Here is a 16,540-nt window from a genome sequence, read left to right as displayed (position 1 = left end):
GAAGTATTCACAAAATAAAGTATATACAATTTAAAATTTAGCTGCTCAAAAAAGATGTCATCATATAGACAGTAGGGCAAAGTACTAACATAAAAAACTTAGTTCTACGATTACAGTGAATTTGACACCAACCAATAAATGTGTTTATAATCGTAACACAGTCCTTACTAACAATGTAATCAAGGATTTTTTTTTTTTTTTGAGACGGAGTTTTGCTCATTACCCAGGCTGGAGTGCAATGGCGCGATCTCAGCTCACCGCAACCTCCACCTCCTGGGTTCAAGTGATTCTCCTGCCTCAGTCTCCCGATTTTTTTATTTTTAGTAGAGACAGGGTTTCTCCATGTTGGTCAGGCTGGTCTCGAACTCCTAACCTCAGGTGATCTGTCTGCCTTGGCCTCCCAAAGTGCTGAGATTACAGGAGTGAGCCCCTGTGCCTGGCCAAGGATTTCTAATTGTATTCTGATAGTAAAAGTTGTTAAGTCATCAAGAATTTAACTGAGAAACTGTTCTAGAAATCCAAATTTGACATCTCAAGTCAGAGAAAAGGAAATGTATACACACAAAAGAAGTGTTACTTATGGGAACATAAATAATTAAAAGTTAGCTACTTTCCCAGATGTGATAGGAGAAAAAGAATGAATTGACTATATGATCTTTTGGAAAGAAAAGCCTAAGTTTACCTTTGGATATACATAGGGTAATTCAAACAAAAAGTGGAGCCTAACTTCCTTATCACACAGAACTGTCTTTTTCCCCTTAGAACACTTACTTTTATAAATCAATGGTTTGCCAGGCTTATTAATTTTTTAGTAGTATTTATGTACATATAAGTACATTTTCAAAATTCTGAAAACAGTATTAAGGAAAAACAGGAACCATTTCACTTAGGTCTTACCTAGTATAGTGAATCAACTTCACAGTGCAATGAATATTAGTAACATCATCAACATGAATACAAAAGCAAGACTACAAACTGATTATTTTCTTTTGGAGATGTTTTATGATCAATTCCAAACATACAGTACAGGGAAGGTGAAATGAGTAAGAAAAAAATCATATTTAAGTCCCCGTTAACACTAAGCCATATTATTCAAAATGTGTTTCAAAATACTCAGCCAGATCACCAAATCTCAGTCACTACCTTAGTATAAATATTCACTAAGAAAATAGTCAAGCAACAGAAATCCATTGTGAGACACCATCTAGAGAGAACAGCTACACTGCTATATATAATTTATTAACTTAGTAGTTTAGTCTCTCAATATTTAGCAAGTTTAAAAATTACCATTACCATTGGTTTATAGTGCCATTAATATAAATCCATAATTTCAAAGTCAACATTCCTTTCACTGTGAACTAAGACTTCTTAAAAGATAGTTGTGGGTTGGGGAACAGTAATGACTGTAGCTGGTGGGCACTGTTCAAAGCCAAAAAGACTGACAAGCTTGGAAAGGCATACACTATATATACGCACACTCTCAGTATACTACTGTTCCCCTTATTTTTGCTGTACATTCTTGTCTCAAAAGATGGTATAAATTATTCCCTTAAATTTGAAAAAACAAGATGAATACATTTTCATCTTCATTTCAAAATTATCCTTTTAAATAAAAAAGTTCCTCATGTTTGTTAAATCTGTTCAAAAGTTGGATTTAAATACTTTCTTCACAACATGTACAATGTTTTCACTCTTAGTGCCTCATTACAATCAGTTTGGCAATAAGACCTCCAGTGCTTTATCAAAAATGGCATTCAATAGATTATAAGATTGTTAAATCTGCATTCTTACCACAATGAATTATAACAAAGTCCAAAAAAATGTATGACTATTCATCAACACCCTTGGAACCTATGAATTATTGCAAATAATCTCACACGTGCATGTAATTCAAACATAAACTTCGTGGGAGAGGGGGTGTAAAATAAATACTACAGTATTTCTTCAATTCTATTTAATGCTGCCTAGCTGGTTAAATCAAAGATTAATATTACTAACAGGAGGAGTCAAACTATTTTAAGGACTGTTTTCTAAGTAGAACAATTTTGCGAAACAAAGATAAGCAAGAGCCTATGCAAATACATTTTCTTGTAGTGTAATGTAATTGCTAATATGAGGTATAATCTGTAAGCAATTAATACAAATATAAATAGGCATAAGCCACCACTAACTCAGTCTGGTGAAAAGCTTCTCAGCTAAAGTAGTTTGAGGATAAGGTTAAGGGAAATGAGAAGGGGTGGACAGGGCAGGTTTCCAGTGGGAACATAATTTATGTGCCTTACCGTTGTGATCATCCTGTACCAGTCCATTGTTGCAGAAAGGTAAATCCTTTCCAAGTATGTTACACTTTATGTAGCACAGCAAAATTATTTAAGTATTACTAATGCTTCATTTGCATTTGTATTTAGATATACACATAATTATATATGCATATCAAAAACTATAAACAATTTTAAAACACTATCATCTCAATTGGGGAAAGTTAACAGGTAAGACAAAACTATGTACTACAGAATTTTTTAGGATATCTAAACTCAAGGTAAAACCAATGGAAAACATTTCTACCTCTTTAGTAAATGGCTTGTGTGAAACCTCAAGCTCTCCCTCATTTTTTTTACAGATGGGTTTGTCTGATGAGGATTGTGATCCAATGATTGTTTAGCAGCAATTTTACCAAACTGTAAATTCTTTTATTAACAGGCATTATAAACAGATAATACTAATCTTATTTAAAAACCATGAGTGCCACACTGGTGAATATACAGCTTATGAATAACTTAAAAAGTATTTCCCATTTTAAAAGGCAAACCCAGCATACAAAAACCTATACTAAACAAAGAAGCTATAATATGGATACATGATTGATGTGTCTAAAATGATATATACAGTACATAATTAATGTTAATTATATGATCAGTACATTTTTCCATATGATTCCTTTCATGCTTCACTTTCCCCAGAAACTGAATTCTGTACTTCCTCTTCTAAAATTGGTACAATCAGGTTATCCTTGGACATCAAATTGTATTTCATCACAAATTTAGTAAACCGATGACACAAAAATGTTTCATTCTGTAGAGAGGAAGACAAAAATGTTATTTTAATTCACTATCCCAAACTAAAAGACTAGAAATAACATCAATATATTACTGTTATGCTGATAAGAATGTATCAAGATAATTAGTGAAATATACTTACTTCATATTCATCAAATATCTGCCGATGATGAAAATAAGCATGTGAAAATATTCTGTAAATCCTACGACATACTGATCCTAGTTTCGCTACAGATGATTCCTTTATGCTAACCCTAGAAGTAGAAAAGAAACCATAGATTCTTAGAACTGGATAGAATCTTAGGAACAATATAGATCAGTTTTCTCAGCTTACAAGTGTAGACATTGACACCTAGGGAAAATAAGTGACTACTCCAAGGTCACACTGCAAGTAAATGCCTGGAGCCCCTGCTCCTCAGTTCTGGGCCAGTGTTCTTTCTACCTAATCACAGGGCCTAAGTTAAATTCAGCATTATAGTTTTGAAACTTTGTAAAAGTTTAATGCAGTTAGAATAAATCCCTGACATTTCAAAATTTACTAAAACATCTACTTCCAACATTAATACGTTGTCCACTAGAGGCGATTGAAAACTCCTGAAAGGAATTATTGTTTTATTTTACAGAACTAGGTTATTCTTTCCTTTTTTTTTTTTTTTTTTTTTTTTTTTTTTTTTTTTTTTTTTAGAAATTAAGGCCGGGTGTGGTGGCTCATGCCTGTAATCCCAGGACTTTCAGAGGCCGAGGCAGGTGGATCACCTGAGGTCAGGAGTTCGAAACCAGCCTGGCCAACATGGTGAAACCCCGTCTCTACTAGAAAATACAAAAATTAGCCAGGCGTGGTGGCAGGCACCTGTAATCCCAGCAACTCATGAGGCTGAGGCAGGAGAATCACTTGAGCCTGGGAGGCAGAGGTTACAGTGAGCTGAGATTGCACCACTGCACTCCAGCCTGGTTAAGCAAGACTCCATATATAAAAAGAAAAAAAGAGAGAGAGAAATTAAAATTGTTCTTTTAAAACTGAAATTGTCTGCATATTTCTGATATCCTTTTTTAAAATATGTATACATAGAATATTAAGGCCAAAAGTCAGTATTTTTCTTAACATATTTTATATGAGCTCTTTGAAGCTAATCATATTTGGCGGGGGGAATCTCCAAATCTATCCACCTGGTAACAAATACCTTAATAAAATAAAAGGCAGTCACAAACTTCACCGATAATATATTACATGTACAGACTTCTCAGATCTTAAAAATCAATGAGCAAGGATAAGGAATCCTTCAAAAACAAATAGTTCAACTTAGGAAAGTCTGCTCTCTTTTTTTTTTTTTTTGAGACAGAGTTTCGCTCTTGTTGCCCAGGCTGGAGTGCGATGGTGCGATCTCGGCTCACCACAACCTCCGCCTTCTGGGTTCAAGCGATTCTCCTGCCTCAGCCTCCCAAGTAGCTGGGATTATAGGCACTCATCACCACGCCCAATCATTTTGTATTTTTAGTAGAGAAGGGGTTTCTACACGTTGGTCAGGCTGGTCTTGAACTCCTGATCTCAGGTGATCCGCCCGCCTCAGCCTCCCAAAGTGCTGGGATTACACACATGAGCCACTGTGCCCAGCCGGAATGTCTGCTCTTTAGGCATACTACATAAAGGGAGGTCGAGTCTAACTATCATAGAGATTCAAGTGAGCAAGTATATACATATCCCAACTCTAAAGCATGAGAGGGAGAGCTCTGCAGAATGACATATATGAACAAGTACTAGCCTTAGACTGAACTGGCCTCGAGCTTTGACAGCCAAGTCCTGCTGTTTAACCACAGTCCTAATTTCAAAACTCGAATAAACAAGCCAAAATATAACAGCTAAAAAAAAAAATACAGAAACGCATTAACGAGCAACCTAATTTTACTTTTAAAATACCAATTTATTTTATTATTATTATACTTTAAGTTTTAGGGTACATGTGCACAACGTGCAGGTTTCTTACATATGTATACATGTGCCATGTTGGTGTGCTGTACCCATTAACTCATCATTTAGCATTAGGTATATCTCCTAATACTATCCCTCCCCCCTCCCCCGTAAAATACCAATCTTATAAATTAAAATGTTTAACACTATGTTTAAATTTCAGTTACCTGCTGGGAAAATATTTATTGCTATTCAGAAGACATGCAGCACCATCAAGTGTGTGTCTAGTATAGTCTATAGCAGGACACTACAAAAGAAAGAATATAGAAATGCATCAACAAAGAGCTCTCTCTTAGGTTAGATATATTAATTATATAGGTATACCTTATTCCAAAGACATGAGCATGTTCTAAGAAAAAAGTTCCTTACAATTTCCGAATGCTTGTAAAATATAATGTTATATTAATAAGTAAGGTTTATTATCCCCTTGAACCAGATCACAATTCTAGATGATACATAAACCAGTCTCCCATTTTTATTCCCAACATTGTACTTACAAGAAAACAACAATTACAGATAAGAAGAATCCTGATTTATCTCTGGTATCTCCAGGGATGCCTTCTTATATCCTAAACAATATTCCTTATTATGTCCCTAGCACTCTATTCAGTCAATCTAGCAGCCCTCTAAAGAACTTTCTCCCAAATCACCTTTGAATTTTAACATGAAATATCAAAGTTTCCTTATATTTTAACAAATCTGACTTATTCTGTTCCATTCATCAGAAACAATGAAAAAAAGAAACAATGAAACACTGCCTCATGGCAACTCAGTAAATTTATTAAAGGAAAAATAAAACTGCAAAGTAATTGTCCTCATCCAATCCTCCTGAGGGCAGATAGGGAGCAACAGCAAGGGGAAAGCAGTCTAGAAACAAACCAGAGAGTCAACCAGAAGGAAAAAACAACTAGAGGAAGGAGTAACAATGACTCTAGCTCAAAGACTCTACCCAGTAATTAGGTTATTTTTCAAGTTTGAGACTGAAGCTGTCACTTAGAAATACAGTTTAGTAACTACTAAATATGGCTTAGTGCCGTGGCACTAAAAAATTATCTAACAAAAAAGAAGTATTTTTCTAACAATATATCCATAGGAATTTCTGATTAGTGCAGTCATTGCCAAAAACAGTACCATGAGCAATATTTATTGAAAAAAACTACCTTTCTCCAGATATATGACCACAGATGAGTTGGTCAAAAGCAAATATCCCAAGTAACTGTATTTCTCATATTTGTCATTTGGGTATACCATGGGACAGTTTTACAACCTTTAAACCAGAATCATCAACAGAAATACAGCAGACCCTTGAACAACACAGGTTTGAACTGCATAAATCCACTTATGCTCAGATTTTCCCAGCGACAGCAAGACCAACCCCACTTCTTTCTCTTTCTCCTCAGCCTACTCAACGACATGAACACAACAAGGAAGACCTTTATAATGAATGGCAAATATATTTTCTCTTCCTTATGATTTTCTTTAAAAAAAAGAAAGAAGGTCTCAATATGTTGACCAGGCTGGTCTCGAACTCCTGGCCTCAAGCGATCCTCCCATCTCAGCCTCCCAAAGTGCTGGGTTTACAGGCATGAGCCATCATGCCCAGCCCCTTATGATTTTCTGAATAACATTTTCTTTTCTCTAGCTTACTTCATTGCAATACACTATATAATACACAGAACATACAAAATGTGTGTTAATTGACTGTTATCGGTAAGGCTTCCAGTCAACAGTAGGCTATTAGTACTTAAGTTTTGGGGGAGTCAAAAGTTATACTCAGATTTTCAGCTGCACAGAGGGTTGGGATCCCAATCCCGGAGTTGTTCAAGGGTCAACTGTACAATGCAAGACATATATTTAATTTTAAATTTTCTAGGCCCAATGTGGTGGCTCACACCTGTAATTCCAGCACTTTGAGAGGCCAAAGTGGGAAGATCACTTGAGTCCAGGAGTTCAAGACCAGCCTAGGCAACACAGGGAGATGCCCTATCTCTACAAAAAATTTGAAAAATTAGCCAGACATGGTGGCACTATGACTGTAGTCCCAGCTACCAAGAAGGCTGAGGCAGGAGGATTGCTTGAGCACAGGAGGTCAAGGGAGGTAAGCCAAGATCAGGCCACTTGCATTCCAGCCTGGATAACAGGGTAAGATTTCGTCTCAAAAAATTAATTAATTAACTTTCTAAGAGATACATTAAAAAGGTAACGTGAGGCCGGGCGCAGTGGCTCACGCCTATAATTCCAGCATTTTGGGAGGCCGAGGTGGGCGGATCATGAGGTCAGGAGATCAAGACCATCCTGGCTAACGCGGTGAAACCCCGTCTCTACTAAAAATACAAAAAATTAGCCAGGCGCCATGGCAGGCACCTGTAGTCCCAGCTACTCAGGAGGCTGAGGCAGGAGAATGGCAAGAACCCGGAAGGCCGAGCTTGCAGTGAGCCGAGATCGCGCCACTGCACTCCAGCCTGGGCAAGAATGTGAGACTCTGTCTCAAAAATAAAAATAAAAATGAATAAAAAATAAAAAACGAAAAGGTAACGTGAAAGAGGTGAAATTAATTTTAATATTGTAGTTTGACCCATTATATCCAAAATAATACCATTTCAGCAGGTAATTGATATAAAATTAATGGCCTACTTTTGGACTTTTAAGATATAATTGATACAACTAAAATTTACTCTTAAAAATTCAGTAGTTTCTAGTATATTCACAAAATTCTGCAACCATTACCACTAAATTTCAGAACATTTCAGCATCCCAAAAAGAAACCTTGAACCAATTAGCAGTCACTTCCCATTCTCTCCTTCCCCCAGCCCTAAGCAACAACTAACCTAATTTCTGTTTTACAGGATTTGCCTATTCTGGATATTTCATTAAAATGAAATAATATAATAAGTGGCATTTTGTGTCTGGCTTCTATTATGTTTTCAAGGCTTATCCATGGTGTAGTATGAATCAGTACTTCATTCCTTTTTTTAAAATTCAAAACTTTTTAGCCTTTAATGTTTTTAATATATACAAAATGCTGTACTGTATGTTTCTTCTCCCTTTAAGACTTCATTCCTTTTCATGGCTGAATATTATTCTATTGTATGCATACATAGTCAGCACTTTGCATCTGCAGATTCAATCAATCACAGATCAAAACTACATTTTAAAACCCCGTAACAATAAAAAATAATACAAATTAAGAAATACAGTATAACAACTATTTACATAGCATTTATATTGTATTCAGTATTGTATGTAATCTAGAGATGATTTAAAGTATATAGGAGGATGTGCATAGGTCATATGCAAATACTATGCCATTTTATATAAGAGACTTTGATATCTGTGGTTTTGGTATTCATGGGGGTCCTGGGACCAATCCTCTGAGGATACTGAGAGATGGCTGTAACACATTTTGCTTATTCATTCATCAGTTGATGGATATTTGGTTGTTTCCATTTTTCAGCTATCATAAATAATGTGACTGTGAATATTTATGTACAAGTCTTTGTGCAGATAAATGTTTTCATTTTGGGGGAACTACATATCAAGGAGTGGAATTCCTGGGTCATATGCAACTCTATGCTTACCATTTTAAGGAACTTCCAAACTGTTTTTCAAAATAGCTGAAGCATTTTACAATCCCATCATCAACGTTTAGGGGTTCCACTTCACATCCCAGTCAGCACTTGTTATTGTCTATCTTTTCTATTTTAGCCATTATAGTGGGTGTGAAAGTATATGCCATTTGGGGTTTTGGTGCTTTTTTCTTAACATTTTAAAAAATTGTAGTAAAATATACACAACACAAATTTTTCCATTTTGACCCTTTTTTTTTGAGACAGAGTTTCACTCTGTTGCCCAGGCTGGAGTGCAGTGGTGTGATCTCTACTCAGTGCAAGCTCCGTCTCCAGGGTTCACGCCATTCTCCTGCCTCAGCCTCTCAAGTAGCTGAGACTACAAGCACACGCCACAACGCCCGGGTAATTTTTTGTATTTTTAGTAGAGACGGGGTTTCACCGTGTTAGCCGGGATGGTCTTGATCTCCTGACCTCGTGATCCGCCCGCCTTGGCCGCCCCAAGTGCTGGGATTACAGGCGTGAGCCACCGCGCCCAGAGAGCTATTTTGACTATTTTAAATGTACAATTTAGTGGCATTAATTTACAATATTGTGCAACCATCATCACTGTTTCCAACTCTCAAACAGAAACTATTATGGCCAGGCATGGTGGCTCATGCCTATAATCCCAGCACACTGGGAGGCCAAGGCAGGTGGATCACTTGAGGCCAGGAGTTTTGAGACCAAACTGGTCAACATGGTGAAACTCCGTCTCTACTAAAAATACAAAAATTAGCCGGGCATGGTGGTGCACACCTGTTGTCCCAGCTACTCAGAAGGCTGAGGCAGAGAACTGCTTGAACCTGGGAGGTGGGGGCTACAGTGAGGCAAGATTGTGCCACTGCACTCCAGCCTGTGTGACAGAGCGAAACTCTTGTCTCTTAAAAAAAAAAAAAAAGAAAGAAACTCGGTTGGGCGCGGTGGCTCACATCTATAATCCCAGCACTTTAGGAGGCTGAGGTGGGCGGATCACATGAGCTCAGGAGTTCGAGGCCAGCCTGGCCAATAGGGTGAAACCGTGTCTCTACTAAAAATACAAAAATTAGTCAGGCGAGGTGGCACATGCCTGTAATCCCAGCTACTTGGGAAGCTGAGACAGGAGAATCACCTGAACCTGGGAAGCGGAGGTTGCAGTGAGCCGAGATCGTGCCACTGAACTCCAGCCTGGGCAACAGAGCAAGATTTTGTCTCAAAAAAAAAAAAAAAAAAAAGAAAAAAAAAGTCTATTACCCTTAAGCACTAACTTCCCATACCTCCCATCCTTTGGCAGCTTCTACCTACCTTCGAATGTCTGTATGAATTTATTTACTCTAGATAAGTGGAATGTTACAGTATCTGTCCTTTTGCATCTGACTTGTTTCACTCCACATAATACATACTGGATTTTAAAGGTTCATCTATGTTGTAGAATGTATCAGAACTTCATTCCCTTTCATGGTTTTATAATATTTCATTGTATGTCTATGCTACATTTTGTTTCTCCATTCTCACAGTGTTTTGTTTTTTCTAATCAAGCATGGTTGTGGAGGAGACAATGTTAATCAGCTTAACAATAACGCACAACCCTCGCACCAACTGTCTGTGGTTTTGAGATCTGCCTTAATAACTAATGTTGAGCATCTTTTCATGTGCTTACTGGCCATTTCTGAATCTTTTTTTGAGACATGGTCTCTCTCTGTCACATAGGCTGGAGTGTAGTAGTGTGATCTTTGCTTACTTCAACCTTGAGTCCATGGGCTCAGGTGATTCTCCCACCTCAGCCTCCCAAATAGCTGGGACTACATGTGCACACCCATCACACTCAGCTAATTTTTTGTATTTTTATTAGAGATGGGGTTTCACCATGTTGGCTAGGCTGGTCTTGAACTCCTGACCTCAGGTGACCCACCGGCCTCGGCCTCCCAAAATGCTGGGATTACAGGCGTTACTGTCTTCGAAATCCAGTATTTATTTTGTGTTTACAGCATATTTCAATTTTGACTACCCACATTTCAAGTGCTACATGGCTACATGTGGCTCATGGGTTACCATATCACTGTATCTTTAGACCTTTAACTGGTTTCTGAATTTTTAATTTGGATGACATTTTGCCTTGTTTTAGCTGCCTTCCCTTCACCTTCCCCCAGTTAATTCTCAGGTAACTATTCCTACTCTGTAACAGTTATAACAGCAAAAAGATGGCAAAATATAGCAGGTTACAAAATACTATTTAATGGTGTTTACAAATTTTTATATATTATGTTTTTCCAAATATATAATCATAATGCTATTGTAAGTGATCACAATCAGCATGTGACTGTGAGGGCTTGTAGACAGTATAATGTTTGTCACCTAGAAGCACTATTTGTATAATTTACTCTATATGCTGAATGCTTCTCTTTAATTCTCAAGGATACTGAATAAATGATTATTGGTGCTAAGTATTCTGCTTCTCCCACTTCAGAATCTTCCTAGTGATTTTAATCCATGAGAGCAATTTTCTTGGCTTAGTTTGTCAGTTCCTATAGTTTCCTGACTAAGCCGTTATTCAAAAAGAGTTCAGAAAGTGTCCTTTCAAATTGTTCCATTTGTATTTTTATAGTAACTCCATTCAATGTAACTACCACTTGGAAATCCTACTATCACCCTCCCTTGACAAACATGGCCAGTTCAACAGATCTGGACTTCAGCAAGCAATGCTGCAATTCTAAGACTCAATTTACAGGTCTTAATGCTAATGACTATCCTGTCATTTAATATTAATCAAGAAAGAAGTGGATACAAGAATAACAGTATATTTAAGAGTCATAACACATCACAAACTGGATATCACTTCCACTCTAAAGAAAGAAAAATACATCATTACTATTTGCCAAAACAAAACTAGCCTTGATTCAGCCTTCTTGATTCAGTTTCCTAACTGCAATAATCACATCATTCACTACGTTAAGCAGCCAACTTCAGTGAATTATCAATGAAACCACTATGTGGATTTTCCCAGATGTAGACAGATACAATCTTAATACTGCTTCAATTAATTAACACAAAAATGTAACATCCTGAATGAAACCAGTCTTCCAAATAAGTACTATTCTCTTAGGTATCAAATACTCCTTATTTTGGAGCGTTTGTCCTTTTTGAAACAAAAAACATCAGATACTGATTTTGCAACTAGGGCCTCACTTGTCTTCAAGCCTTAGAAGTCTATCAATATAACGACCACTTCAAGGTCTATGACTCTACGGAATTGGCCTAACCCAATATTCCCAATGAGTCAGTGTCAAGTAAAAAGTAATTATAACAGATTAAATGGAAATACAGATTAAGGGAAAAGCAATGCATAGTTTAAACAACCCAGATGTAAAGACCATTTTTGAGACAACTAAGGAAAAGTACACTGGGTATCAGATGATATGAAGAAATTTTTAAATAAGAAAAAGTAAAAAATTAATAAATAAGTAAGAAAAAGTACAGTAGGCCAGGCACAGTGGTTCACACCTGTAATCCCAGCACTTTGGGAGACTGAGGTGGGCCGATTACTTGAGGTCAGGAGTTTGAGACCAGGCTTGCCAATATAGCAAAACCCCATCTCTACTAAAAATATAAAAATTAGCCCGGCATGATAGCACATGCCTGTAATCTCAGCCACTTCGGAGGCTGATGTATGAGAATCTCCTGAATCCGGAGACAGAGGCTGCAGTGAACCGAGATCACACCACCGCACTCCAGCCTGGACAACAGAGTAAGAACCCATCTCAAAAAAAAAAAAAAGCAAAACAAAAAACTGCTACTGCCTATAGTCTTACCTTGGCAAAAACTAAATAAGGAGAAAAACAACATGAATATTTAAAAGCTCAAGTAACATTTCTACTTAAACTAGGCATCAGAGTAATTAATAGTTCTTCCTATCAAAAGAAATAATCTGAACAAAAGCCTAAATAGGTGTATCTCAATCATTACACAGTAGATAATCAGCACCATGTGACAGATGTTAATCTGTAATAGCCAGTGGATCATGAAGTGAGTTCCACCCCATGTAATTGCCCAATTATGAAAAATGATGCTTATCATAAGAAATCCTAAAATAGCACTGCAGTAACAACCTCACAACAAGCAACTCGAAATAGCAAAAAAAACAGTGAACTAAAAACCCTAAAAACTTATCTAACATTGTCTTGAGAGAGATTTAGGCTATAATAATTTCATTACTCTATTTCATAAATCCTCACCTCTTTTGGAGTTTTATGAGCTGCACAAAGAAAAATCCATTGTTCAGTTGCTGTCATTTGAGTGCAAGTATCTGGATGGCATTCGCTCTGTTAAAAGTAATTATATTTCTTAATATGTAAAATAATAGTGAAAAAGCTTATCATTTAGGTTACTATATTTCCTAATAAATTCTAGAAGAAAGTTAGAAATTTGGATACGTTTTTGTAAGCACATTAAGTTATAAAAACAGAGAAAGAAATCAGAACTTTCAATTATAACTTTGACTTAAAGAAAAATATTACCTGAAGTTTGACAGCAAGTCCATTTAGCTCAAGGCAGAACTGCCTGAAAATGCAAATACATAAATAAAAAGTCATATCTATTCTCCACAGCAATTTTTAGAATATTAGCTGCAAAAAGAGAAGCCCATCAGTATCATCCCTCCTCCCTCATTACCATTCTCAAAACCACCTAAACTGACAATGACACATTTTTTCTAAAGGCTTACAGATTAAAAATAGAAAACCAATAACCCTCATAACATTTAATACCAGAGTTAAGTGAGCTGATCATTCTCTTATATACTAGAAATTAGTACAATTTTTCAGGGAAGTAATTTGGAAATATTTACCAAGACTTTTACGAAGTGTATACTTTTTGACTAAGTCATTCTTCTAAGAATCTATTGTAATGAAATAATCAGATCTGCATGCAGATAAATGCATAAAGATGTTCACAGGAGCTATATATGCATATGAGAAAATTTCCAAATTGTAGAAAAATTCAGCAACTGGAGGGTAATAAAATGTTGGTACATAGAAACATACAAAGAAATTACAGCAGGGCGCAGTGGCTCAGGCCTGTAATCCCAACACCTTGTGAGGCCGAGGCAGGCGAATCACCTGAGGTCAGGAGTTCAAGACCATCCTGGCCAAAATGGTGAAACTCCATCTCCACAAAAATACAAAAATTAGCCGGGCATAATAGCGGGTGCCTGTAATCTCAGCTATTCGGGAGGCTGAGGAGGGAGAATTGTTTGAACCTGGGAGTCAGAGGTTGCAGTGAGCCGAGATCACACTACTGCACTCCAGCCTGGGCAACAGAGTAAGGCTCCATCTCAAAAAAAAAAAAAATTACATTACAATTGCACTGAGGCCATCAGTTTTAGACAGCTATTTGATAAAAAGACAATCTTCTATGTCACAAGATAGTTTTACAGCTGTCAAAACACTGAACGTGTTCCCTCCAAAAGCCCTACCTATTAATATTTAGTTCAATGTATCAAGTTAGATAAATCAATACTATGTTTCCCCATCAGAAAACCTGAATCATTTTGGTTCCCAAAACAATGCAAAGCTAACACCTACATAATCAGAAGACAAAAAAAAAAAATCCCCCCAAACAAGAAAAAAACCAGGATATATGTGAACAAATTTGGTAGGAAAAACTTCATTTACTTACTTACTGCACATTGTAACAGAAGAAAACAAAAAGGCAAGGGTCAAATTTTCAGTTGTTTGTAACTGCATTTCCTTTCCAGATGCCTAATAATGCTGTCCTTAGATTACAAAAATAACATTATTTCTAAATCACCGTATCACCCTCTACTGTCCCCCTATCAAGCAGGCTGCATGTTATGTGTTTTTTAGTTGTTTTCCACTAAGTGGTAATAAAGACTGGTTGTGGTAAGTTTCTTATCCAACCCTTTTACAGCCAAAAGCAAAATTAAGTTGATTCAGCAGTGCTGTGGGTATAATCTGTGGCAAATAATGCAAAACTTACAGCTTCAAGTTAATTTAATACAGGGCTAACATGTACACAGTTGTGCAGCTGAAGAGACCAACCAGAGCTGGAATCCAGCCTACATTCCAGTCACTACGCATGTATCCTGACATAAAGGATTATCTTTTCCTAATCATTAAGACTCAATATGAGCTAGTGGGAGATTTGACTGAAGTCATGACCCAATCCAAATTAACATCATTATATAATCAACTGCATTAACTAAAAATGGCAAGTATACAGCCTCAAATCAATAACGGATGTATGCAAAAAAAAAAAAAAAAAACTTCCTGGTCAACTAATAAAATGTACACAATACAATAAAGAGATAAAAGAATATATACATGATAGTTAATATACAACCCAGACCAAAAAGTGGCTAGTAGAAAAAAATAACAAAAGTAAAAATAGCACCAGAACAAATGAAATACTTGTGAGAAATATTTCATGTAATGTTTTATATAATGTTTCATAGAATAAGTTAAATAGAGAGGTAAATGTTTTCTTAGACCTGAAAAAAAAAAAAAACCCTTGTAACACTAATATCAGCCCTTACTTGTTAGGAATCATGCTTATAATGGAAAAAACGGCCAAGCATGGTGGCACACGCCTGTAATCCCAGCACTTTGGGAGGCCAAGGCGGGCAGATTGTGAGGTTAGGAGATCAAGACCATCCTGACCAACATGGTGAAACCTCATCTTTACTAAAAATACAAAAATTAGCTGGGCATGGTGGCGTGCGCCTGTAGTCCCAGCTACTTGGGAGGCTGAGGCAGGAGAATCGCTTGAACCTGTGTGGCAGAGGTTGCAATGAGCTGAGATCACACCACTGCACTCCAGCCTGGTGACAAAGCAAGACTCAAGACTCTTGTCTCAAGAAAAAAAACTTAAGAAAGCAGTTATTTTCAAGGCTAATAAAAATAAAGCAAAGGATGTACTACACTAAAGTGTTCTCTGTCTTGGGTTGTAAAAATGGGAAAATATCTACAGCTTCATACTTTCAATTATTGTGCATTCAGATATATTAAAAAGTTAGAAAACAGTCGAGTAATTTGTCTAAAAACCGGCAAAGGGTACAAAGAAGTCTTAGCATCCTGAAATTGCTGAACTGTTATGACACGACATAATGTCTTAGCCACATCTAAAGAAGCATGCAGCATCAAAAAGTAAATATTTTTAAAAAGTGCCTTGTCTACAAGTTGAGGCACAAAACACAGGAAACATGGTCTAATTTATTCAGGAAAAGTCGTATTTCTACTCTACTTATCTAAAAATCAACTTACAAATAATAAGCCCCAATGAACACATACTGCATTCTCTATATTTATTAATAATCTGTCAACTCATCCCAACTCCCATTTGCACTGGAAAATTTATAATTTCAAGAAACACCTAGTAACTTCAGAATATATCTACTTCTAATGTTATCTCCACCTATCCACTAGTTATCAATTTTTTCACTCAAAGGGCATTATAAAAAGCACCAAAACTCCTTACTTCAGGATTACAATTAATCTCTATTTACCAAAGAGAAGACTGGAAGTTTGCAATAATTTACAGGTAACTTATCAGATACCAAGCCTAGACTAGGAACTACAAGTAATCCTCTACAAAAACATAAAGTGGCCAAGTGCAGTGGCTCTTGCCTGTATAATCCCAGCACTTTGGCAGGCCGAGATGGGAGGATCACTTGAGCCCAGGATTTCAGGACCAGCTTGGGCAACACAGTGAGACTCCACCTCTACAGAAACAAAGGAAAAAAAAAAAAAGACAAGTTGGGCACGGTGGCTCACGCCTGTAATCCCAGCACTTTGGGAGGCTGAGGAGGGCAGATCATGAGGTCAGGAGTTCAAGACCAGCCTGGCCAACATAGTGAAACCCCGTCTCTACTAAAAATACAAAAATTAGCTGGGCATGGCTGCACCTGTAGTCCCAGCTAC

General features: G+C 36.8%; 1 protein-coding gene across 3 annotated transcripts in view; it reads right to left on the bottom strand.

The window, feature by feature from the left end:
• Positions 1–982: 982 nt before the first annotated feature.
• Positions 983–16,540, bottom strand: part of MOB4 (MOB family member 4, phocein) — a 36,879-nt gene continuing 21,321 nt past the window's right edge. For all 3 annotated transcript variants that reach the window (XM_055290118.2, XM_055290119.2, XM_055290120.2), the window contains 5 exons: positions 13,121–13,163; positions 12,839–12,925; positions 5,190–5,269; positions 3,199–3,310; positions 983–3,072 (listed from right to left, as the gene is read on the bottom strand). In XM_055290118.2, coding sequence (XP_055146093.1) covers positions 2,941–3,072; positions 3,199–3,310; positions 5,190–5,269; positions 12,839–12,925; positions 13,121–13,163 — 454 coding nt within the window. In that variant the 3' untranslated portion in view covers positions 983–2,940. The remainder of the gene's footprint in view (positions 3,073–3,198; positions 3,311–5,189; positions 5,270–12,838; positions 12,926–13,120; positions 13,164–16,540) is intronic.

Source organism: Symphalangus syndactylus, chromosome 8 (assembly GCF_028878055.3).
Source record: "Symphalangus syndactylus isolate Jambi chromosome 8, NHGRI_mSymSyn1-v2.1_pri, whole genome shotgun sequence".
Taxonomy (NCBI): Eukaryota; Metazoa; Chordata; class Mammalia; order Primates; family Hylobatidae; genus Symphalangus; species Symphalangus syndactylus.
The sequence above is the reverse complement of the archived record's forward strand: the minus strand, read 5'-3'. Positions and strand labels throughout refer to the sequence as shown.